The 25,204-nt window shown below is 43.7% G+C and overlaps 1 protein-coding gene across 3 annotated transcripts in view; it reads right to left on the bottom strand.

The window, feature by feature from the left end:
* The window catches only part of LOC1277055 (uncharacterized), a 140,047-nt gene that overhangs the window by 23,083 nt on the left and 91,760 nt on the right, over positions 1–25,204 (bottom strand). For all 3 annotated transcript variants that reach the window (XM_061650382.1, XM_061650385.1, XM_061650384.1), the window contains exons 5-9: positions 20,431–20,567; positions 13,380–13,567; positions 12,796–13,250; positions 12,518–12,648; positions 6,913–7,083 (exon numbers count right to left, since the gene is read on the bottom strand). In XM_061650382.1, the coding sequence (XP_061506366.1) occupies positions 6,913–7,083; positions 12,518–12,648; positions 12,796–13,250; positions 13,380–13,567; positions 20,431–20,567 (1,082 nt within the window). The remainder of the gene's footprint in view (positions 1–6,912; positions 7,084–12,517; positions 12,649–12,795; positions 13,251–13,379; positions 13,568–20,430; positions 20,568–25,204) is intronic.

Below are 25,204 nucleotides of genomic sequence, written 5' to 3'. Positions count from 1 at the left end.
TTTCGTTCGCTTTTCCCCCTACAAAAGAAGGAAGGCGGTGTAGGGGACCACATTTTACAAAACCCTTTTGGCCATACACGTTTCCAATATATATATATGTAGGCAAGGGTATTGGTATCGATTTAGCAGAAATGCTCTCCTCCCCGAAACTTTGCCAACTTCGCACAGTGTGCCAGGGCTGTGTGCCGTGTAGCAAACAAGGTCGGCCCGAGTTTTCCGGTCTGAATATTTTAGCAAAGCCGATTATAGGGCGTGAAATAGTTATGATACCATCGTGACCAGCATCCACCGTGCACCGACAACACCATCATCATCATCAGCAGCGGCAGCAGCAGTGTCGTCATCATCTAAGCAGAGCAACATGCAAATGCAAAGTTGCAGTTCCTTCCCCAGGCTTTCGCCCACTAGTCCGCAGGGCAAATTATTTGAAATCCGTTCCGTTCATGCGAGGAAGGAGGATGGAATACGGGCAACAATTTGAAGGTCATTTGCAATTCGAATTTTCAGTGGGTCAAACCGCTTGCGGGATGAGGATGAGTTGTGGGCCTGGGGCCGAGAAGCATCTATTTCCGGGCATAATTTAGTACAATGTGTCCGATGTGGAATGTTGGGCGAATGGACATTCTTTAAACATTGTCATGATTTACCAACAAAAGGGCAATTAATCTCACAGATGGCGTTAGTACGTCCTTGCTGACGCTTAACAAGCGCCTGTAGGTATGCAAAGGGTCGTTTGTATCGGTTTTTGAACGATACTGGTCAAATAAATTTTACAATAAGTAAAATTAAACTAATGTAAAAGAATTTAATTTTTCTGAATTGCGTTCAAAATCTTTTAAATTAAAAATAAATTTATTTCTCCCTAACAATATTATAAAACAAGGCATATTTTACTCTTTATAGTATTTCTATGTTTTTAGGCTCGATATCAATAATAGCGATAAAAGTACGTTGATACCAATAAGAAAAACAAGACAATTGGAATCGTGCCGTTCCTGGCTAAAACGGTTCCAGGTCAACGGCTTGCATTTTGATGCTCACCGTTCAAGGGTCTACTTATAAAACATGCAAATCCCTCAATCACTGGGACCATCACGGCAACGAGTGCACGCTGCCTGCCCGTTTGAATTTCACTTCAAAATGATGACTAAAGTCTGCTAAAATGAAGTAGTCAGTCTGCCAGATGGAGCGTAAATCCAGCCGTAACCCTCCCTGCATTATTTAGCACAAGAACGTCTTGTGTGACCGACGGTGTTTCGCATGTTTTCGTCATTGGCCCCGATTTTACCCCCTGCTTCTGTTTACCCACTAACGGCCAATGTCCGATCTGACCCACATTAACCGACCGTGTGTCGATACTCGCACCTCCCCTTTATGATTCCATCTTCGCATAGAAATGTGCATGCAAGCCGGCGAACAGTTTTGCGGCGCCATTCGTTCCAGCGCTTGGGCAGTTGGTTATCCAGCTCCCTTTGCACCTGCACACTCTTTTATGCTTCATCGGAAGTGCGGAGCCAGCATAGAAAGTCATCCAGTGGAATGAGAATGGGTAAGGGACCGCCCGGCTTAGGTTTCGCGAGCACTCGCGGCCACAGCAATGCGCTAAACACTGCGTAAAAATGCAGCGGGCCGCTCTCGGGAGGCCGAACTGAGGCCGTCGATCAGCCAATTGTCGAGCCGGCTGTATCATTGATGTATTGCTGGTATGCCACACGGTGTGGGAAGGCGGGGGAAATAGAGCCGCTGACAGACGTTTTTCAGCGTGTGCACAATTGCGCTGCGGACGTGTTTTCGCATGTCAAGCTCTGGCAGGCGCGCTGCGATCGATCGGAATGGTGCGTTTTGATTGGCAAAAAGAAGGTACACCATAAGAGCGAGAGAAAGAGTGCATGAGACTGGCAGTTTTTGTTTGGGATGACACTGAACGCAGCATGAGAAGTTATGAAACTAATTCAGTAGAAGTTCGATTTAAAGTATGGATCGTATGACTTTAAACCAATGTCCTAATTTAAAATGATAAAAGTAAGAGAGTTGTATAGACACTTTTGTTATTACAAACGAATCGAAACTTTGATTTAAAAGCAAAAAAAATCAATAGCAAAAAGAGAATGAAACATCGTTTTGGGAACCTTTGAGTTCATTTAAGGCAACACAAAAACTAAAAATAAATGCCAATATCCAACAAGAAGGAAAGGCGGAAAATTTAAACCCAAGCACACTGGTTCGAATATTCTCCAAAACTTGTGGTAAATTGTTCGACAATGGCAAACCGCGTGGCGCATGATAAAAGGAACGTTCTTTTGTACGTTTTCCTCTTTTTTCCACGCTTCGTTTGCTCATTTAACGTATCCCTTTGCACAGGGCACAGGGAAGAGCATGGGAAGCAGCACAGCTGTCCATTGGTTGGTGTTCGTAATTGCTGCAATTGAAATGCAATTATGTTTATTGCTTTGAGGCTTCCGATAATCAGGGTCTTTTTACCACTGTCCCACAGAGCGGGAAATGGTGAGAAAAGTAAAAATGGGGAAACCATCACACCCCGTGCAGATGGTTGTGTGAGTTCAAATTGTGCGAGATAAGAGTGTGACTGGGAGGTGTGTGTCATTTTAAGTACTTCATTACCTTGCTCGATTAATTTGGTTATTCGCGTGGCGCCGGCTTTTAAATACTTGGGTTTCGAGTTGAACGCCTCAGTTCAATGATGTTCATCGCGAAAAGTTGATATACAAGTGGGAAGAGGAGAGAAATACAATTCATTTCAATCACCCTTTAAATGAACATTTGAAGTTCGCATGCCAAGCACGGCATGGCGGGTTGTACAGCTCGGCAACAAAAAGGCTTTCGATAAAAATAGACTTTATTTTTGGAAGAGCGGGTTAGCACAAAAAAGGCGTTCGAAAGATCAACAGCAATATCGTTTCGTGGAGCGTGTGTTTCTCATTTCCTAGCAAATCTACACCATCGATAAACCTTAGCTTCACTTAGCAGAAACACACACACGCTCACACCACACCAGAAAGTCGACTGTTCCGACGAAAACGGAAGCCAATAATGAAGAGGCGTCTTTCGTTGCTGGTAAGCCGTCCGGGTGGACCGGGTACGGTTAATCAATGGTGCGCGGCTTTCGGCAGGCTTGTTTGATTTGCTTCCATTCGCTCTTTGCTTCCAAAAACCAACCCTCAATTGCCCGTGGTGAATCGATGACGTGCCATCCCGAAACGTACCACCACGACCACACCCCGAACAAAAGGAAAATAGCGCCTTCCGAACAAAGCAAACGAATCGAGTGTGTGAATGAGAGAAGCATCCGTAGGATATCGCCTATCGGTTTGCTGGTTAGTCAGGGAAGGTTTCCTCTGCTCATCACACTAACAATTGCACGACGAACACATTCGGTTGGTGCGCAGGGAGGGTGTGTGTTTATTTTTCTATCGCGTCTAGCTCCTTAATTTAGACGGCATAGAGCGAAGAAGTGTGTGGTTTGTGAGCAGAGGGAGAGAAAACAAAAGCAGTGAAGCTTAAATCGTACGGAACTGGGTACGAACTAAAGCGCCGAAATGAAGCGCCCGGAAGACGGTTCAAGATGCGCTTGATTAATGAGTGCCTCGTCGTGGTGGCTTTGGACAGGCAAGGCGTGGTGGGTGAGTGTGTGTGTGTGTGTGTGTAGAAGCTTTTCTTTCCTTTTATTTTGTCGAAAAGAAAGTGATCGTTTCGCTCTTTGGACAGGCCGAATATATTGCCGAACGATTTAATCAGTTGTGCGATTATGTTGAAGGGCAAAAGCTTCAGAGGCTGTCATTATTATTTGAACAGAGAATTGTTTTACGGGTTAGGAGAGTTGCAAACACGAGCAGGAGGAGTAGTTTAGGAGCTTCGGGATCCATTCCATCACAAAAGACGTTTCAATCTTTTGATGTATGTTAAACAAGGGATGTAAAATCCGTACTTGCGACATATTTAACCGAAGCCAAACATCATACTTATTTGAAAACAAAAAGAGAAGCATAAATATGTTTATTTATGCATACAAAATCTGTAATTTTATAATCTCTGTATATTATGAGACACAAAATTTCGTGTTTTTTGCACCAATTATTATTGGTTGGTTGCTAGACAGACTTTGGCTTTTCCCCACAAAAAAAGAAAGCCAGTGTTGAAATTAAAAGAAGCAAAAAGAGCCAAATAAGAATCTTTTTCCATTATACGAACAGGAAATGATTTCGTTTTGCATTCTAAGGATAGAATAGCAACAAATCAATCACACCTTTTAATGGAAATTGACCGACATTGGGGCCCGATTACGATTCTAGCCAGTTTTTTTTATATGGAGTTTGACAGTTGGAGGCTGTAAACGCTCCATGTAAACACTCCATACAAAGCCGAACAAAAAACTAGCCTAATTTTCAGTTTAGATTATTCTAGCCTCAAAGCTAGCATTAGATTCGAGTACCTGCTCGAAAAAATGGCAAAACACGGTGTTGTTTACATTTACCCCAAGCTGCATTAAAGAGATCTGGTGATGGTATCCAGAATCAAAGTGTTTGTAGTCCAGGTGGTCTCATAGCATGTTTTTAAACCAAATTTAAACATCACTTTTTGACAGGCTGGGTGAAAATTTTGCTCAAAAGAACTTTTTGGAGGCTTGACAAGTGCAGACTCTTAAATCTGTATATTATACCCACTTAGATAGCTGCTCGAAAACTGCTATACAATGCAAACAGCTGGCAGGCTGAAATTTCTGCCTACGAACTTAAAACGAAAAGGACCCCATTGTGTAATAAATGGTTCACCCTTTAAAAGGAAGGTACCTTTGTTTTTGTTTTTATCCCCATTATTAACCCACACACACACCTGGATTTTCACTTAACCATGTACAACAAATTACACTTTAAGAGTTTTGCTATCTGCCATTTAGCTTAGAAACATTAAGCGTAAAGTAAAACAATGCATCGCCCTCGCTTTTGTCCTATCCACCCGGAAACCGGAAGGAAATGGTATGGGTAAGGGGTTTTGTTTGTTTGCTTTTTTTAGCTTTTCCCAGAACCCTTTCCTTCTGCGAAGGTAAAGGTTTGTTTTGCGCCCTATTTTTCCCATTCACTGAAGCGATTTATCCTTTTCATATTCATCTTATTAAGGAGGTTGATATTGAGTGTTCGTCCCGTGGTCTTTCTAGTAAGAAAATACATAACTGCACAATGCAGCGGAAGTGGGAGGCAATGTAAATAAACACAAACAAGAACGAGTCACAATGCAAAAAAGGCAGGAAATAAGGAAAGAAAATAATAGGAAAGTGTAACACACAGAGTGTCGCCATGTTCACCTGCCTCACAACACCAATACAACACAAAAAGGATACAAAAGAAGGAGGAAAAAAAAAACGTACAAAAGGGAAAACAAAACAGGAAACGAGTTTGCATAAACATTGCTCTGCTCACCCTACCAGCGCACACTTCCTCTCGCCCGGATGCATTATGCAATTTAACCATCAGCGCGACGAGCTGCTGCCGTCCACCGTTCGCCGTTTTGCGTTGCATTTTCCGGGCGGATGAAAATGCAATAATAGCCACCCTCGAACAGAACGTGTCCGTGTGTCAAGCGGATGCAACGCAATGCACACAAATTGCATCCGTGCAGGAAAGTAGCATCATGCGTGTGTGTCTTTGTGTATTTGCTCCCGCTCTATGCACAATGCAGAGAAGGTATCAATCGGGTTTGTTTAAATACGGCCTGCCGGATCGTAGCCACGGTTTTCCCCAAACCGATTCGTGCTATTTGCGTGGCCACACTTTTTCACACTTTCACGACACCACCACGACACGCATGGGATGGGAATGTTGTTCCGTTTTTCCCGACCCACAGCGATGGCGAGGCGTTTTGCACAAGAGTTTCACAGCACAGCATTGTGCCAAACAACCGAGCGCGGATGGTGGAAAACATCATGCGAAATGGATTGCATACACATTCCGCCCGCGGGAGGCAGCTGTGAAAGCGAACTTGCCTTACTTTTCCCCCCTTTTTCCCACCCCCCTTCCGGGATATAGACACAAACCCCCTTGCCCAGTAGAAGGATTAGAGCCTCTCGGACGGGGGAACAGCCGCACCAACGCGTACGCTTGTGTGAATATTGTTGTGCTCACCGGACGGACACGGAATGGCACATTGTGGTCGCCGATGCTGAAACCGGTGTGTGTGTGTGTGTGTTTAACCCTCGCTCTCTCGGGCCGGACGAACCGCACCAGACGTCAAGCAGAGCAGAGCAATTTTCCTGTGTACCGGGATGCTCAACGGATTGCTCCCTTTTTTTCAATTTACCCATTGCCACTTTATTTTCGTGCTATCGATTCCCTTTGATAATATGAGCGCGCGCGCCGGCTAAAAGGGATATATGCGGGTCGAAGGGATTTAGGAGCAAATGAGGCCATCAAACCAAGGTGTGTGCAGGACGGCACCGGCCGCGAGATTGGCAAAGGTGCATTCGGAAGGAAATTGAATGTGAGAGGGAAAAATAAGGTCGAGTTAATGTGGCTGTGTGTGTGTGGGTGTGTGTGTGTGTGGGAAGGTTTTATGTGTTTATCGTTTTGCATGTTTGTGCTAGCACCAACGGGTGCCGTGTTGTGCGTGTAGCTGTGTATATGTTTGTTTATTCGCGGCGTATGCGAGACGAGACGCTGACGCAAAGCGGAAACTGCGCTCTCATCCGTTCGACGTTTCGGTTTTCGGTTTTCCACTTTCAAGGCTGCCTCTACAAAGTACTCTCTAGCTCGCAATTTTGAAGAGTGGCTACTAAAGGCTACGGCTAGTACGATTTTTTGTTCTGTTTCTGATCGAGAACGATCAACTATACATAAACACGCGAATAGAGAGAGAGAGAGCGAGAGTTGGGTGAGACATTTGGTCCCCCTTGCAACGTACCTGCACACTGTCACACTCGTTCCAGGTCTGGAGGCGCGGTTTGTGCTTTTCCTTCTCGTCCCGGGCGGCGTTCGTGGCGGCACCGGCCGACGCTTCCGTCGATATCCAGATCAGGTTGCCCTTCGGCTGGCTGATGACGATGAACGCATGCTTACCTGGTGGAACGTCGTGCTGCAGGCGAGGGAGGAACGGGAGGAAGAGTTAATTAGTACATTCGTATTATGTTTTCATTAGTGCTGTTTCCTGCGGAACCGCTTGTGTCCTGTGGTTCAATTAGTAGATGCATGTGTTTGCAGTTTACTTGCAAATTGAACAGGGTAGAGTTTTTGTTTTTAGTTTGGTGTTTTGGGAAATGTATCTGTCTGATGATGGTTCTTTCTAGTGAGTCCTTTGAAATCAACTGTGATGCGGGTTTCTCGTTGCTTTCTTCTAGATTCGCTCAGAAATGATGTTTCCTATCGTCATAGTTGGTCATGTAGCCATTTTATATTTAAATAATACCGATTTTATTATGAGATAACGTCATTCAAAATTAGCTTTTATTTTTCAACAAAAACCAATGCTATCAATTTAAAATGAGCTCGACTCCATCGTTCATCAATAGAAGAAAGTCCAATATACGAACACACTAAATCTTGGCGCTTTCAACACACTTGATCACACACATATCCTCAATCTCCGGCGTATCAAGTACTAATCGAGCAGATATGGAAAAACAATTTCAAGCAAATGTCACTTGGGTAGGCTTCGAAATCGGAGTCGATTTCGGCATCTTCATAAGAGTAGACGTTTGGGTCCAATGAGGCTACGTATTCATAGCCGCAAAGAATCCAAATTTACTTGTAAAGGACTCCCGGATTGGTTTCGCTTCTGAAACTTCTTATTTCAATTCAAGAACTGATTCTCATTCTGGAGCTAATTCAAATTCTGGAATCAATTCTGATACCGTTCCCGGTGCAAATTGCGTTTCCTAAATCCACTTTGATTCCGGAGCCGATTCTTATTCGGAATCGATTTCGGATTTGGAGTCGATTTCGAAATTGGTCCATAGTCGACTCCCCAATCGGTTCCGGTGTCAACTCCGGGATCGGCTCCGAAATCGGCTCCAAAATTGGCTCCGAAATCGGCTCCGAAATTGGCTCCGAAATCGGCTCCGGTATTGATTCCAAACATTGAATCAGGTAGGTCCGATTCCGAGCTCCCACTACTAGTTCTTTCCTTATATTAATTGGAATAGTTGACTTGTTTTGGGTTTTGCAATGGTAAGATGACTGAAACGGTTGTTGAAAATACCGTGTTTTATAAAACTAACGACCACTTTTGAAGTTTATTTGAAATTCTCATGCCTAGCATTCAATGTTTTGTAATATTTTTATCGTTCAAAAATGAAAGCAGCTTATTGCAGCAATAGAGGATGTTTAAAAATGTTTTTTCATCCGTTTTATAAAAACTTTAAAGGATTAAAATTTGTTACTTATATGCACTTTCGGTAATTAGATACAGATAGAGGTTTGAGTTTTTACAGATAAAGCCTTGATAGATTCAGCTTAAATTTTTGTTTGAATTTTCTATAGCATAAAGTTGTTTAGTTCTTTTAATTTTTTATAGTTTTTCGTAATCTTACGATATATTGATCATAATCGTTGAACATTTCCACAACATACAAACTACCTTTCCATCTATACATATTAACAGTTTCTAGACTGATAGTGCTCAGAAACCATTTTCCATATTGCCTGTCTGATGTATTTCTTGTTGACGGTACCAAAAACCCAAAACAAAAACTTCCCATTAACCGTTAATAGGATTGAACTGTAAAATAAATGCAATAAAACCAAAGCCCCAGCCCAGAGCAGCTCCCCGTTCTTACACGGTTATTACCCTTTCAACGGTGACCAATTTCCACCCATTAATGAGCGTCCAGCTTAAGTACCGCGCCGCGCAAAACAATAGCATGATCATTTAATGAAAGTAATGCCATGATGGCATTCTCTTCCCCACCCAAAAAGGCGCAACGCTCCGTCTTGCTTTCACCCTCTTTCCCATTTTACCGGTCCAGGTAGTGCAGGGATTATGAGATATTTGCCACCCGAAATGGGATTAGTTTTAACGCGCGCCCCGTGCCTGTGTGCTGCCCCTTGTGCGCGGCATAATCATTTTATTAGGCCATCAAATTGTCACCCGGACGCAGGGGTTTGAAGGGCTCGAAGGGGAAAGCTCTAAATCAAATGGCTCCACTGGCACTGGCTTGGTCGCTGGAGAAGAGCGCCGGCGTGTTCGAGCAACGCGGGCAGGGCAGTTTTCATTCCCATAATCCTCCCAAGCGCCACCCGTAAGCATAATCATCAGCATCGGATCATCAAACGGATTGGGCTTTTACGGACGATGATCCATAATCCGCTGTTTTTTTTTGGTCTTGCGGCGGGGTACCCCGACTGTCCGGGACATGCTGTGACATCATGTTTGGATGAGACATTCCTCCGTAAATAGAGCGAGAGAGATAGAGAGAGAAAGAGAGAGAGAACGAAAAAACGGCATCCCTTCAAAGGCAAGGAGCGTACTAATTATGGTAGAATTTATGTTTATCCAACTCATTCCCTCACGCTGCTGCTTCTTCTCTGCGGCTGCTGTGGAGTGTTCAATGATCAGGAGAGTTTAGCTTCGCACACTCTCTCTTTCTCTTTTCCCTCCTCACCGGACATGGATGCCGTTGCAAGCGAGGACGATAATAACGCGATGGTGGACGAGCGTGCGGACCCGAAACGACCAGACCGACCCGGTCGGTGTTTGTTTGTGCCGCTAGTTTAATTAAATTTCATCTGCAATACGTTCTGCAAAATTCATCAACGTTTATAAAATTCATTAAAAGTTCCACGGTGCTACTGCTGGCGCTGCTGCTGCTGCTGCTGCTGTAGGGACCTTTTACCCTTGTCGACAACCGGGTACATACATACATCTGACCAGACACTTCCAGAACAGGGCGCTCTCTTCATCACCTCGAGTGCGGCAACCTAATGGCCAGGGCACGTACATCAGAGCCTGACAGAGCATGACATGGTGAAAGCCAGGTAAGAGCCCAACCGTCACCAGTGTCACCCAGCACTTCTGGGTGAAAGAGTGACTTTTAATGGTGCTTTAATTGCTAAGTAAAATATTGAACCCTAATCAGCTGACCGGAACAGCGGTAAGGTGGGAAGATACCGACAAAGTAGTAGTAGTAGTAGCGGACGTTTACCCCTTCACAGGGCTAGACGATGAGTGGTAATCGTTTGAGCGAAAGGGGGTAGACAGACACCTTACCTGCTGGTAGAAAGGTAAAGCGTTCTTGCTGTTTCCATCGTCGTAAGAAACACTGAGGCCGGAAGTGAAGCACCGTCATCTTAGATCGAGATGAAGCCATTATGGAAATGGCAAGCGGCAAGTGGTGGTAAGAACAATGTGGTAACTGGTTTCGGGAAAATTGCCTCAACAGGCGAAACGATTTAATCCCAATTAGTCGCCAGCCATGCCGTGCCAGGCATCGCTACCGAGAATGGCTGTCGCTGACCATTTCTAAGGACGGCCGTTGTCTGGTGGGTTTGATCGCACGTGCGCGGGAAAGTATGGCAAATAATTTGCTGAAAAGTATTCCTGGCGCCATCTCTGATTCGGCGTAAGATGAAAGCGGCATTTTGTTTAAAAAGGTGGAGCGCCACAACATCTTACGCAACTTCAAAGGGACATTTTGCGCTCGCCGCTTTATCTGAACTTTGTCATCCGCAACCCGGTTAATCGAGTAAACAAAGTATTACGGGGCGTAAAGTGTGCAAACGGAACACGTTTGGGAAATTAGATTTCGAACAAAGCAAAGCACAAAACTGATCGGCTCGTGTTGATTCGACCGATGCTTGCTTTTGTGTTGCTGAGGGAATCACATTAAAGCGGTAAAAACGGCGCTTGAGCTTGATTGGTCCAGATAAAGCTGGGCGGATTATACACCATTGCTTTCCGTTCACACTCATTAACTGCAAGCTAAGCCTGTGCAATTAAGGATTTATCCTTATGGGCAGGGCAGTAAACAATGGCATTGCTGTAACGAGATAGCGCAATTTGTTCTTTTATTGATAAAGAAAACTAATCGTTTGCTATCATTGCCATGAAATGTTGAAGGAAATCATAACGAAGAGTTTCACGTTCCTCGAATAAATGTTCGATTAAATTCATTTTTCGGTGAGTTGAAATACTCTTTCGAAAATTAAATTTCGATGAGTGGTTTAACTATCCATTCAACCAATAATTTAGCTGGATAAATTGAACAGTTTCAGTAATAATCAAAGAAACTACAGCTTTTGAGGTTCGGAATAATCCGGCAGACTCCAGCTGAGATTGGATGAAGGATCGCTCTTCTAGGTGCCGGTGCTTTTATCCATTAGGTAATTGAAGGTACAATTTTAAAGGTTCTGTTATTGCATCGTTTTACTTGGCGTTTTAGATCAATATTATTCTTCTTAATTTTGCTCAACAACCGTTGTCGGTCAAGGCCTGTCTGTACCACTCTACTTGTGGGCTTGGCTTTCAGTGACTTATTAATCCCCCCATAGCAGGATAGTCAGTACTACGTATGGCGGCACGGTCTATTTGGGGCTTGAACCCATGATGGGCATGTTGTTAAGTCGTACGAGTTGCCGACTGTACTACGAGACCGGCTCATTAGATCAATAGATCAATACCTCATTTCAAACTCGTTCGGATTGATCCGCAAAAATCCTGATTGATTCAGACTCATCAGGAGACGTTTGGAATAATCCGAACTAATCCGGATTACACAACACTACTGGGAACTCCCAGTGGGTTTACGTATCTCTTAGAGAGTGAGTTGAAGATGTTCTATCACATTCGTTATAAATCAATCGAGAGTACAGGGATAATTCATACCATATTTCTTAGAATTGGGATTTTAATCTCTCTTGGAGATGATATCACTACTTTACTAAGAGCATTGTACTTACAGGCTTTTGATTCACAGCACAATGATGAGGTCATCGTTCTGTTAATTTAATGATGAACTCTAGGCTCTTAGTTTGTGGAAACTTCAAAGAAGTCGTGATGGATATGGTTACATTCTGTTGCATATGACAACCCCAGACCAATCAGATCCATAGCGTATACCAAAATCCCAATGACTTATAGAAGAAGTATCACTAGATCTTAATATTGAATACGCTCAAATAGATGTACGAAAAGGTGGCAAATTGACTAAATTCGTTTGTTGGAGCTATTTGTTCATTAAAACGTCTAAAAACAGAGCCAAGTCTAAGAGGACCTTTAGATAGGACTCAGTTCTTCAATGATAAATTATGATTGTAACAAAATCACCAGGCTTGTTAATTTTATAATTAAAACTTTCGCACTTTTTCATTCCTTCAAAACTTCCCCAAACATCTTCGTGCTAAATATCAGAACCAAAAGTTTCACTGTAATTATCCACTAATTAAGTTTTTGGACACACCAAGCAAGGCGTCATAATTCATTGGTTGGTTCATTCATTCCCTACACTAAGCTGCTAGCAATAATAAATCGCCGCCCGTTTCCATACCGATAGCAATTCCCAACCACAAACACTTACCTGCCTAACGGCGAAATAGCACGTCAGATTCCTGGGATAGATGCCGGGAAAGTTGGGCGACTGCAGACGGCACACCTTCTTGTCGCAGTTGGTGAATATACGCGAGCAGAACGTACCCTGCATGAGATCGCCTGCGGAAATAGTACGAAACGCAACAAAACAATCAATACCCTACAGAGCGGGGGGGGGGGGGGGGGGGGGCGGCAAAGGGTCCTGACGGCAACGCTGATGACGTTTCGTCACGTCATCGACTGGGCGACACGCGACACGACACTTACCCAGGTAGTACTGCGGTTCGGTGTAGTTGAGCGGCTGCTTCCGGGGGCTGCCCGGGCCCAGCGGGCTCCAGCCGTCGGTGGAACCGTTCAGCCGGCCAAACATTGACCCACCGGCCGCGGGTCCACCACGCTGCAGCATACCTCCGCCACCCGCCCGCGTCATGTTGTCGTAGGTCGTCGGGTACGGCAGATCGTTGGCACCGAGCGAAACCATCCGATTGCGCTGCTGGCCCGCGCCGAGCCCGCCCGCCTCCTGGTACGTCTGGTGCTCCGAGTGTGCGGTCGAGTTGGTAAAGTCCTCGATCAGCGGATAGTTCGGGATGTACGTGACGTTCGTCCACGGTGGGATGTACTCGTGCCGGTGGCCCCCGTACCGGACGACCGCACTGGCACGGGACAGCATTTTGTACTGTATCCGGAAGTCGAAGTTGTAACCGCTCTGGTCACGCGACAGCCTGCGAAGAGAGGCGGCATGGTGCGAAAGGTTAAAATGTGTGCAAACTTTGAACTTCTGCTGCCCGCAACCGTAAAGTAGTGAACCGTGTCGTTTAAACGGAACGAGCACGCTTTGGGTCTTTACTTACTTGAACAGCTTGATCGTCATGACGAGGGAATCGGTTTCGCTGTAGAAGATGGCCGGGCCCCAGGTCGTGCCGCACCACATGCCGCCGACGTTGGCTCGCTTCGCTTCCGAAACCTGCAGATAGCCGTCCGGGCAGCCATTCTCCGTGTACGACACGAACCGGCCGAGGGTGAAGCTGTCGAGCGTCACCTGCGGGCAATGGATGGAAATGATATGATGGTCGTTGGTGAAGAAAATGTGCGCTGAATTTTATGCACTTGGTGTATAACATTTTTATGCCATTTCAAAAAGCGGCACAAGAGCATGTGTGTGTGAGTGTTGGTACTATAAATAAATGATCACGTACAACGAATCAAAGCCACAATCGAGCCACCTCGAGCAGATAAGTTCGCAAATGACAAGTTTTCATCGCATGAAACACACGTGTGCTGATTAGCAATTCGGTTTAGTCTACCTCTGTATGCATCTCTCTTTCGCTCATTTCGCTCCATTATGCAGACGTAATTACGCAGAGTACCGAGAGATTCTTTGCTCTAGTGCCCAACAAATAGCTGAGGGTTATGGTTCGCTGCGGGTGACGGTTAACAAATGCTGGCAAACGTTTGAGTTCTTGCAGTTATTTTCCATCCAAGTCTGGTGTTTGTGCTTAGTATTTTCTCTTCTCCCACACTAATCCATAGTTACGGGTATATTCACCACCAACAATGGAGCGTCTTCACATGTTCCTCGCGCGGAGACACACACACACACACACACACACACCGGCAAAAGCACAATATATCCCTGAATAATACGTTTTAGGGAGCTCACCATCCGGCTGAGGACGGTAGAAGCAAGGTTAAATGGTGGTAGGTGAGATCGGTTGGAAAATGTTGCATTCCTGTGCATTGACCCACATACCAGCATCGGATCAGAGAGACACACTCTAATCATCTGCTCTGTGTGTGTGTCTATTTGTGTGAGTTAGCCGCTTATAGCACGGTCCACAGAGACACGGTACACCCACGTGAGCACGTCCGAGGCCGGTTGCATTTAATCTGCAATTAACTCGCTGCATGCTGCTGGTTGGCATATTATTATTATTATTATTATTATTATTATTGGACATGAGAGCACAACCGTCCAACGAACACTGCGCCACTCGGATTGCACAGACCTTTTCCCAGCCAACCGCTCTGCTTCGGGATTAGAGGTCGGGAAATCCGTCGGTAAAGAGAGTGTGAGATGAATTTGTGTGTACACAGGCTTGGAAATAGGAAAATGGCTATCGAAATTCTACCGCACACGGGTCGGTACACCGCGCTGTGCAGTTGCAACTGGACGCGTATGTCCGGGGGGGTGGGTTTTCTGGCAGATTAGGTACCGGGTGTGTATGTGTGTGAGTGTGTTTGTGCCACATCGTGCGGCTTTAATTACACGTTCGCCGTTACAAACAGTTCATTATGGGAATGATAAATGATGGCCAATTATTTTTCGTCCACTGAGAGAGGAGCAGATTGGCAGATGGTTTTCTGTGTGCGCTGGACGTGTGTGTGTGTGTTTGTGGGGATATGGGGCATGCTGTATCAATTTTGATGGTAGGTGCAAACGGAGAAATATCGTAATTGCAGCCCCGATGATAGTTAAACATTAGCGCTAGAGGTTTGATCGTTAGCGAGCGAGCGTGTGCCGTTTCGGGGGGGTTTTGGGTCGTGTTTTTGGGCTGGTGTAGTTGGAGTTGCTGGTAAGCGGAATTAGCTCGTCTAATTTGCACGATTCCAAAGTGCTCTATTATATGAGAGTGGTGGTATTTGCATGATTTACAGGAAAAGAGAAGCACGCGTGATAGCAATCGATGTGAACATCTAGGAAAATCAAGCTCCGATAGGCAAAGTTTTGCTCAAAAAGGTGTTAATTGTGAAGCCTAATTATTGAGTATTTTGAGGAATTCCTCCTGATTCTCACGAGGGAATGGAATTGTATTAATGTGATATGATAAGCTTTATTTATTGTAACAGTCATGGTCTTTGTAGAAGAATTAAGTAGAAGTTGTTTTTATAGAAATGCTTTGATTATTTATACAACAATAGGTTTTTAACTGCAGTATAATCACTCCAAGATGAATCTTCAAGGCACTTAGAGAGATAACCATATTAGAGAAAAACCAATGAAAGTATTGCTATAAGGTATCCAAGAAATTATGGAAAAAAAATTGACATTTTTTGGCCAATATTTTTGTAAACTGTCATTGAAAACATCAGCTTAAAGAATTAGAGGCTACCAAATTGCATATGCAGCTTAGAGAATATTTGCCTTAGGGAGAATTTCATTTTGAAGAGTTGTTCAATGCATGGAATATGACGGAACTGTCAAATAGTTTATCTTAACCCATCCAGCGATTTGCCCGAGAGAGAGAGAGAGAGGCTCGGGCTGTGCTTTTGTTCTCCTTTTCGATTCAATCGTCGCGTGGAGGGATGGTGAAGAAAAGAATGATAATGACACATTTTGCACACATGATTTGAATATTTAATTGTGCATTTTAGAAAAATCGTGGGACTGCCAAAGGGTTAGAGAAACAATCAATCGTGAAGAGACTACATCTTAGAGAGATTTTACTGTACTGTATACTGTCAACAATACTACAAGACTGTATGTCTGAACAAAACATTCCTTTGTTAAACGGTCTAAGCAGATTAAACTATAAAAAGCCGTCATTGGAGCAGCAACTATTCTTGTGAAAAGTGAATTGTCCGCGGTTCAGTTCAGCTCCTATTCATGTTGTATTGTAAACCCCGACAAATTGTGAAACTAAACCATGTATAATGTTCTAACTGGACGTATTCCTTCCATTATAATGTGTAATCTAACTATTGTCCTTCTGTTTAAACAAACTAAATCATTCTAACAAGACCAGCAAACTACAAATAATAATCCAGCTCATATACCCGTACCGTTCAATGGGCCATGTCACCGTACTGATTGTTCTTCTTGTTGCTGCCGTCTTGGATAATCACGAACCACTGCGGTGCTTTGGGTTTCCGCTGATCAAACAGTGTGCACGGTAGCGCGATATCCGCGTAGGCTTTGCTGTACGTACCGTCCAGCCGCGAAAGGATCAGCGAGCGGGGTAGATACGGTACCATACGCGCACGCTCGTTATTAGTTAACGTTCGTGCGACATGCTCATAAATTAAGACCAAATAGCTTTAGTTTTATGTGCATTTCATCGAGTTGGGTCCTCCGCCTTTTCGCTGCGGCGGGACGGTGCCAGAGGACGAACGCCGCTCGGGGCAGACGCGCCGGGGGCTGAGGTTTAGCCTTCGATTTTGACCCACTCCGAGCGATTGGTTGTTGTGGCGGAGGGGTGGAGCATATTTTATGGTATCCTGCCAGCCAGTATGTATTTACCACCGTGCCGGAACGACAACCACGCAACAGTAAGGGGCAAACGAAAACCAACCATTGCGACCGGTTGCCGGTTGTTATTGTGCTTGACCGATAAATCGATCTAATCTCGTGGCGTAACACAGTGGCGCACACAATCGGCGAGCAATACGACAACGATAGAGCTGTTTGGGAGTGTGGGGAGGAGTGCGCTAAGGGAAGAAATTAATCGTATTAAGTAGCTGACATGACATAACAGTGGAGTCGAATTTGCCGCCGCTATCTTCACGTGCCGGGAGGAAATTGTTTTAAATCCCTGCCCATTTGGAGTGCTTTATCTTTGGTTGATTGCTAGGTGTTGTGTCTTGACGAACTTCCAATCCAAAGCGTTAATCATAGCGCTAAAAATTAAGACGTCAAATAACGACGAATGTTCTAACAAAAACAATCAAGTCCAACATGTCCCGTTTTGCTGAGCCTTGACCTCTTACCGGCCCGATATATGTCAAAGGTTAAAACGCACACTACTGTGCTTATCGTATCGTCCAGGTCAGCTCAAGTAAATGGTATTATTTTACACAGCGACAGCAGCGGGGACAAATCTCATCATCCACACGGTGACGATGATGCCCTACAAACTGGAACTAATTCTACGATTTGGTAGCGTTTGTTTTTTGCTTTTATTTTCTTCTATTTGAGCTCACATTCGCCCACACCTTACTGACCTGGTACGGTTGATCGAACGACCCACGGCACCACGCAAGCACGAAAAGCACGCTAGCATTAGTGGAAGTCCGCTGTGGCGTTGAAAATCAATACACGATACACGTATTAAGTGGGCTTCGATTCGACAAATAATATGCCATGAGATGTTGTAACTGAACCATGAGTGTGTGTGTGTGTGACCTTTAAAAAAGAAGCAAGTGAAGTGGAAAGAAAATACCATTTTGTTGGGTCGAAAGATGAGGAGGGCAACTTCTTTTTGGTTGTTATTCTTTGTTACTGATAGCGTGCCTTTCTTGTTTGATTGTATCTCCTTCTTAGGGCGTGTGTGTGTGTGGTAAAATCATGTTTGACAACACATATCGCACAAAATGTTTCCTTTGTTGACGTTCTATTATGATCCTATTTGAGCTTCGACTGTCCATCGTCCTATTGCTCGTGTTGCGCTCTCGATGTGATCCAGCCGTAAATAAGTCGAATTAGGTTGTCAATTACCGTTTGGTACCGCAGGGAATGGGGATAGAACGTGCACGTATTTGTCATTTGGACGGTCGAATGAACAGTGTCAGTTTTTGTGAGTATGTGTGTAACATTTGGACGCAAAAGGTAATTAACTTTCAAGACCCATGGTCTGATGTGAGAAGAATGTGGCACGCACACATATTGCATTGACTTGTCAATTAGCAGAGCATAAAAAAACGTGTGCAATAAGTAGTAACTTTTGATAAAAATGTTTGACAGCAAAATAAGTTGTAATTCTACTGTATCACAATAAACTCTGCTAGCAAATTTAATTATTATTTCATACTGCACAAATTGGAATGGAATTGCAATTTGTTGTACCTTGAAAATGCAATTTAAATGTAATTTCGCAACCGCCCTACTCACACCGGAACAGGCGCAGCCTATCTGTTTTTCAATATCCCGAAAAAAAGAACCATAAAACACTGGGCGGCTCCATCAGCTGTGAACGTTACAAAGTACTGGGCTGCTCCACCGAGAAAACCCTCGCCCAGCAAGCGTCACAAAGCACCGTGCGTCTCCATCGTACGCGTGACATCCGTTTGGAGGATTATGTTCGAATCGACGAAGGTTTCATTACCAAAAAAACAGGGGGAAACTGCAAATGCGAAATGAAAGTAGCAAATATGGGAGAAAAATTCTATTGTGCTTTTTCGCTGCCTGCCTATTACTGGTTGTTCGGAATTTTATCATTCAATCAAACAATGTCCCCGCACCGTGCCTGTGTGGTGCTCGTTGTAAAAACGTTCCCCTTTTTCCCTAGATGATTTAACATCAGTAGGCGGCGCAAAAACAGTGATGAACAACGTTGCCTCATGTCGTTTTTTGCGCTTTTTGATGGAGGTATAACGCAAAACCTCGTGCATCGATATGGAAAGTGGAAAATGAATGAGAGAGAGAGAGAGAGAGGAAGAGGAGGAGCTTCATCATTTTCGAATCAGCATATTCGGCTTTTGCTGGGAGATAGTTGCGAGGCACCAATACCTCAGTTTTAAAAGGAAGGACAAAAACCGTTACTCATACGTAACCAACGCAAGGGAGCAGCAATGGGGGACCGGGGGTGGACCATTTACGGTGGACAGGAAAACCCGACAAGGGACTGTGGAATTTCATTGATAGGATAAAAACTTTATCCGACACTATGCAAGTATTTGTGCGCGCGTATGTGTGGCCGATCAGCGGATCAAGTTTAATTAAATTTTGATGATACATCAAAAAGCTTTCACCAGATCGATTAAATGTTCATCTTTTTTTTTTGCGGCGTAAAGCGAACGCGGATGCAAGTTGCAGCGCTGGATTGATAGTTTTGATGCTCTATTTTTGGTTTGCCACTTTTGGCGCGCTTGTTGAAGTGATAAATGCACGCAAACACACAGGGGCACCCAGAACAAAAATAGTAACATCAAATCAGGAACAGAAGCGATCACGATGGTGCCGTTCTGCGTTGCGTTGCGTTGTGTGCCTGGGTTTGTGTCATTATTTTCACGATTTATGATCAGTCGCTTGCCCCGAAGGGATCGAATCGGCGGCACAGTACGCTGCGGAATGTTGCGTTGGAATGTTCCTGTTGGAGGAGCATAGCCGACCTTGTAGGGGGTTTTTTCCTTCACTTTTTCATACCAAAACACACAGCAGGGGGGCAGCGTGTGTCACGGATGATAAATTTGATGTATTTGCATGCGGGCAAAATTGAAACTGAAATTCAAAGGGCCAAAGCGCACCGGGCGCCTGAGCTTTTGGTTGGAACATCAACAAAACAAACGGCCCCCACCCGGGAGGGAAAAATGATGTTTCATGTGTCCGGTGCAAACAAACACACAGGCCAAAAAAAACACAGTTATATTGCTGCTGCTGCTACTGAAATGAATGTTAAAAGAGCGATGGGACTTTTATTGTCATAAACGCAACTTCAGAAGCCTTTGGCAGTTGTACAAACAGTTGCGACCCTCCCTCGGTTGAATCTCTCGCGCGCGCTACTTTTATACAATTGAATGCACATTTTATAGCGTGCTGAAAATGCGTGTGAAAGCCACGGCAAAGCTTGATTGATTGATTCGCACACGACGACAACGCGACGCGACCGCCACTGAAACCACTTTGACACATGTCAACGGGTTTTTGCCACGTTTTATATCGTTGGTTTTTTTTAGACCGCTGGCTTGCGATCTATTTTTAACTTGCTTGCAAAAGTGGTTGGCCAAGTTGAGCGAAAGTGTCGAGAAAGATGATTTTCAAGAGTGCTTGATTGGGGGGAAAAACCACACAGCCCATCACTGAACCAATTGGTACCCATCTGGGAAAGTTCTGAACCAATTTCAACCTGTTTTTTTGCTGCTTCAACACTTCTCCTTGAGTGTCCAATAATACTTTTTTTCAAAAAAATAAGAAAAACAAAAATTGAATAAAAAACACCCAACGAAACAATCGATCGACTTTGGCCGTACCTGCACAATGTCACCGTAGTTGCCGCCGGCCGCCGTGAACGTCAGGATGCACACGTAAGGTATCCGGTCCTCCTTCGGTCGGTGCAGCTCCAGATTGTACGTCAGCCCAATGTTCCCGTAGTACGTGCGGTTGCATCCTGCGAAAGAGAGGCGAAGGAAATAATAAATGGAACGCCCGAGTTAGAAAACCGCTCGACTCGACACTCGGGGCGCAAAACAAATAATTGCGAATCAGCCAAAGTGGCCGCCGTGCATCCGTTTGCCGTTGCTTTGTTATGTTGCCTCCCGCTTGCACAGGAGGTTATAATTCAACCCACCCACTGTCCAGCAGCGGATAGCTGGATTGGAATAGAGAGAGAGAGAGGGGATTTTGATTGACTTTCTATAGTAACAGCCGGGCCGTGGTCGTGTGGAGACGATCAATGGGCAAATGGAATGGTCTGTGTGTGTGGCCTTCGGGATTGATTTGGTTCGTCTTTTGCTGCTAACTGTTGAGCTTTTACGAGCTATGGCGTTGCACACTGGCTGACGATGGTGAGTGGACTTGAATCAATTACTTTTGAAGAGATGCGAGTAGCACCGGGAATGGCATTTCTGCTTTGCATCCATTGAAGTGAAGTGTACCTTCGGCCCTTGTCGGCGGATTCGATTGGATTTGTTGCAACATGGCAGAATGGTGTGCACGGGTTTGGGGTTGATGGTTAGCTATCAAGCATTGAAGTGGATTCAATTGGCATTGAATTAAGGTGTAAAATGTTGGCTGAAGTGTTCTGCTTGCCTCATTGGGTTTTACAGAATATGTAATACTTTTTAAGAATTGCAACGAAAGGTGCAGCACGGTGGTTTCATTTTCAAAAGGTTCATCAAGTGATGTTTAAATTTAAATTAAAAAAACATTCAGTTTTATGGGTCATATTCTTTTAAATATTCAGGTAGACAAATCAGGCATAAAGTACTTCTAATTTACCGGTACTTTGCGATTGTTTTTTAGCGGTAAATTAGCAGTCGTTAAACTGCCCATTCAAACAGTTTTGACAGAAAATTACACTGATTCCGTTAAATTATTGTTTAGTTGTTATATTTCATCATTTTCCCTACGTCATACAAACGATTAAAAAGATTTTTTTCAGCAAACTTTACTGGCCTGGCCGACTGGTCCACCCGGAGAAGGTGTTGTGCAATTAGCACTAATAAAGCCACATTTTCCCGACTGATTTTTACCTTACAAGGTTTTCATTATACAGGCGACGTCTTCTCTAGCTAAAAGGTAATTAAAACCACACTCTTTAAGATCTTATTGCCAATTTGTATGATAACTAACGACAACACTTCGTACCGTTGAATTGCTTTTAAATTATTGTTCTGGCAGATAGAAAACTGCTCTAATGGATACATTTACAGAAAGCTGTCTTGGTGGGTATAGTAATTTAACTCAACAATTATCCCTAGTAAGTTGTATTGAGCTGTCTAATTAGAAACTCTGTGTTAAAGACATTCACAAAAAGCTATTAAAATACTTCCATCAAGCCTTTTTTACATTTATTAGAATAGTAACATGATCATTTTTCATTTATTTAAATTTCAATGGTTTAACAACATGATTGCCACAAGCGTTAAATCTTCTTCTTCAAATAGAGCAGAACATCCGTAGTCGCTCTAGTGCTGTGTTAGGCACTTACGGACGTGACAAACCAATGGCTTGATGGATACTACACATAAGCTAGTCAGTTCTGTATATAAGAAGGTCAGCCTTTTTTCCGCTGTTGCACTTTCTAAGCGTGTCAAAAAGCCAATACCTATGGGGATATTGTCACCAAGTGCTCTTTCAAACAATTTTGTAGTATGCCTTCAGCTGCTAACAGCCAGTCCAAATAATAGAAAAAAGTCCCTATTAACCGTAACATCAAGCGGTAGCGGAGAAGAAACGAAAAAAAAAAATGCTTCGGGAAATGGCACTTTGTAGCAGTTTCTTCTCTCTCTCTCTCTAGCTCGTCATAGCGTGCAGCAGCATTTTCTCTCCCCCCACACACACGCACACACCAACTTTTGCAGCTGCCAACTCGTCATCATCGACGTCACACACCGTTCTTCCGTTGGATAAACGCTATCCTATCCGCGATTCCGTCCATTGCATCCGGGGGAGGTTTTTTTTTCTTTTCAATTTCATTCGCACCAGAAAAAATTACGCCTCGATTTGTTCTCTTTCACCCCGTGCTCATAACCATGGCTAAAAGTTGTCCCTCACTATCGGTAGGAAATGGTACGAAACTCTGGCGACAGACAGTACACGTGTGTATGTGTGTGTATGTTCGAGTGTGGTTATAAAAAAGTGGTGCACCAACGGCATTGCACAGACTAAAAAGTGCACCGGAATGCAGTTGTCGAGTTTAACAGTGTTTTGTGTGTGTGCGTGTGTGTGTGTGTGTGCTGTTGTCGTTGTCGGTTTCCGCTATCATCTTGCGTGTAGGCACATTATGCACACCGAGTTCTTCTAGCACGTCGTGTTTCATTTTCCCTGTGTGGTGTCTTCCTGTGTGTGGTGTTTCCCATTTCCCCCTTGCAGCGGTTAGTTATCAACGAGAGTGAGTGCCGTTTTTTTTGTGTATGCACACACTGTCACACCGTAAATTGGCGGTGGTGAAGGTGAAAATCGATTTCGCACAGCACTCCTGTTTCGATGGGATGTTCGTTCGTTTGGGGTTTTTTTTCTTCTTTTTCTCCATTCCACCTCTGTTGTCTCGTGGTGGTTTTTATTAAACAGGGCGATAGCCCTTTTTTCGTACATTGGATTTCAGCCGTGTTTGCTGTGTTTGTCGGAAGGGTTTCGAATTTAACACCACTTGAATTAAACTTGCCACACACACACACACAGTGGGACACCAAAAGCAACGGGTGGAAAGGAAATAAAATGCCCACTAGAAGTGCCCGCGTTGCCCGCGAAGTTAAAAGTCATTGGAGGCCTTTTTTGTTGCCGTTCCCAATGCTGAATGGCATGGTTTTGCTTTGGTTTGTGCGTTTTTTTTCTTCTTTTTCTGCCGTTTACTAGCTGTTGGAAAAGCGTAACACTAAAGAGCACGATGTGAAAATTACATCACCCCGAGAGCTGCCATTTAGCGCGTTGGGTGAGCGTGCGATATAAAATTGGGTGTGGAAAAGGCGCAAAAAAAAACGAAACAAAACAAGGAAACCTCCCCAAGACTCACCCAGGCACATGTAATGCGTGGTTCGTGTTTCGCTTTGCGGGCGCTTCGCTTTCCCACCGAGGAAAGGGGAAGCGAAAAGGAAGTGCAAAAATATTACAACGAAACCAGTCAGTGCAGCGAACCGTACCGTAATGGGTTGGAAAAATGGCCCTTTCATGTCTGATAATTGAAAGGTGAAATGTAAGTAAATGGTTTCGGTTGGGTGTGGTGTTGCTACCAACAAAAAAAAAAAAAAATCGGGAGTTGAAATATGAAACATTCCGTTTTGTGTGTGTGTGTGTTACCAATTTGGGGTTAAATTTCGTTACATAGAGTTGTGCTTTTGTAGTGTAGTAAATTGGGTAATTTGATGAATTTTTGTGTGTTACTTGCAATTTTCCCGTTTTCTTAAATGTGCAGTTTTTAAAGCAGCAATGTTTTTCTTTTACGCATGACACATGAGCGAATCGGCGTTTGTTTGCATTTGGTTTTCAGGCTAAAATAATCTATAACATTAGCAAATGGTTTTGTGTGGAGTATTGTGTCATAATTTCATCTGGCTAATATTAAACCCTATTGAAACTTTATATTTATTTTGATTATTTATGTATTTATTGGCTATTTTGTTGGTTTTTAAGATAGAGTTATTATTTATTTATTTATTTATTTATTTATTTATTTATTTATTTATTTATTAAATTATTATTTCTGACCTGGATAGTTGTGCTACGACGACTTATTAACAAATATTATACACAAAATTTGAACTAATCTCTAGTTTAGAGATTATTATCTCTGAAATTGAAAAGTAATAACAGGCTCGTCTTATACGAAGCAGTCGAGAGGTTAAAATCAAAATGATCAATCCATTCGTTAAACTGTCTTGCCATTGAGAACCAACTGGATCAGGATCGTTCGATCCATATAGTATGCGTCTGGGTACGGTATTAAGTGAATTGCGCGATTGAAGTGTTCTAGGAAGGTGCATTCAATTCATTCTTTAACAATTTGCTGACAAAAATACTTTGGCTGAGATCCAACATCAATCCTAAATCACAAACATGTGGTTGACGAACGTAACGCCCTACCTGCCAGAGAGTAATCGAATTCAATTGGATGTTTTATTCAGTGAAACGTTATTGTAAAACATTTGTCAATTGCGTCAATTCTAGATCATTACAGGGTTTTCCAGGAGTTCTCATAGCTGTGGGGCACTTTAATGACTCCTTCTTACGTGAACTGAACTTAATGTAATGGGAATTGGACTCTATAGCTTGTTGTTGGACAAATCTAATACGAGTTTCCAATAGGAGCTGTCCAAAAAGGGTGCCGTAGAGTTCAATTTCCATCATATGAAGTTCACTGCTCATATCAAAAAGGCAAGGAAGTGTCTCACAACTATTAGAACCCCTGGAAATCCCTGTATCTACGCACAAAGAATTAAAAAAGAGTCTATCAACTGCTGTAATAAAAACAATCATCCTGAGTTTTAACAGGTAAAACAGTTTCACATCGTGAGCATACATCAGACAGGTGGAACGTGGAAACCAATAGAACCGCAAGTGGTCAAATCGTTGATACAGGGTTTCCCA

The sequence above is a fragment of the Anopheles gambiae genome, chromosome 2, assembly GCF_943734735.2.
Source record: "Anopheles gambiae chromosome 2, idAnoGambNW_F1_1, whole genome shotgun sequence".
Lineage (NCBI taxonomy): Eukaryota > Metazoa > Arthropoda > Insecta > Diptera > Culicidae > Anopheles > Anopheles gambiae.
The sequence above is the reverse complement of the archived record's forward strand: the minus strand, read 5'-3'. Positions and strand labels throughout refer to the sequence as shown.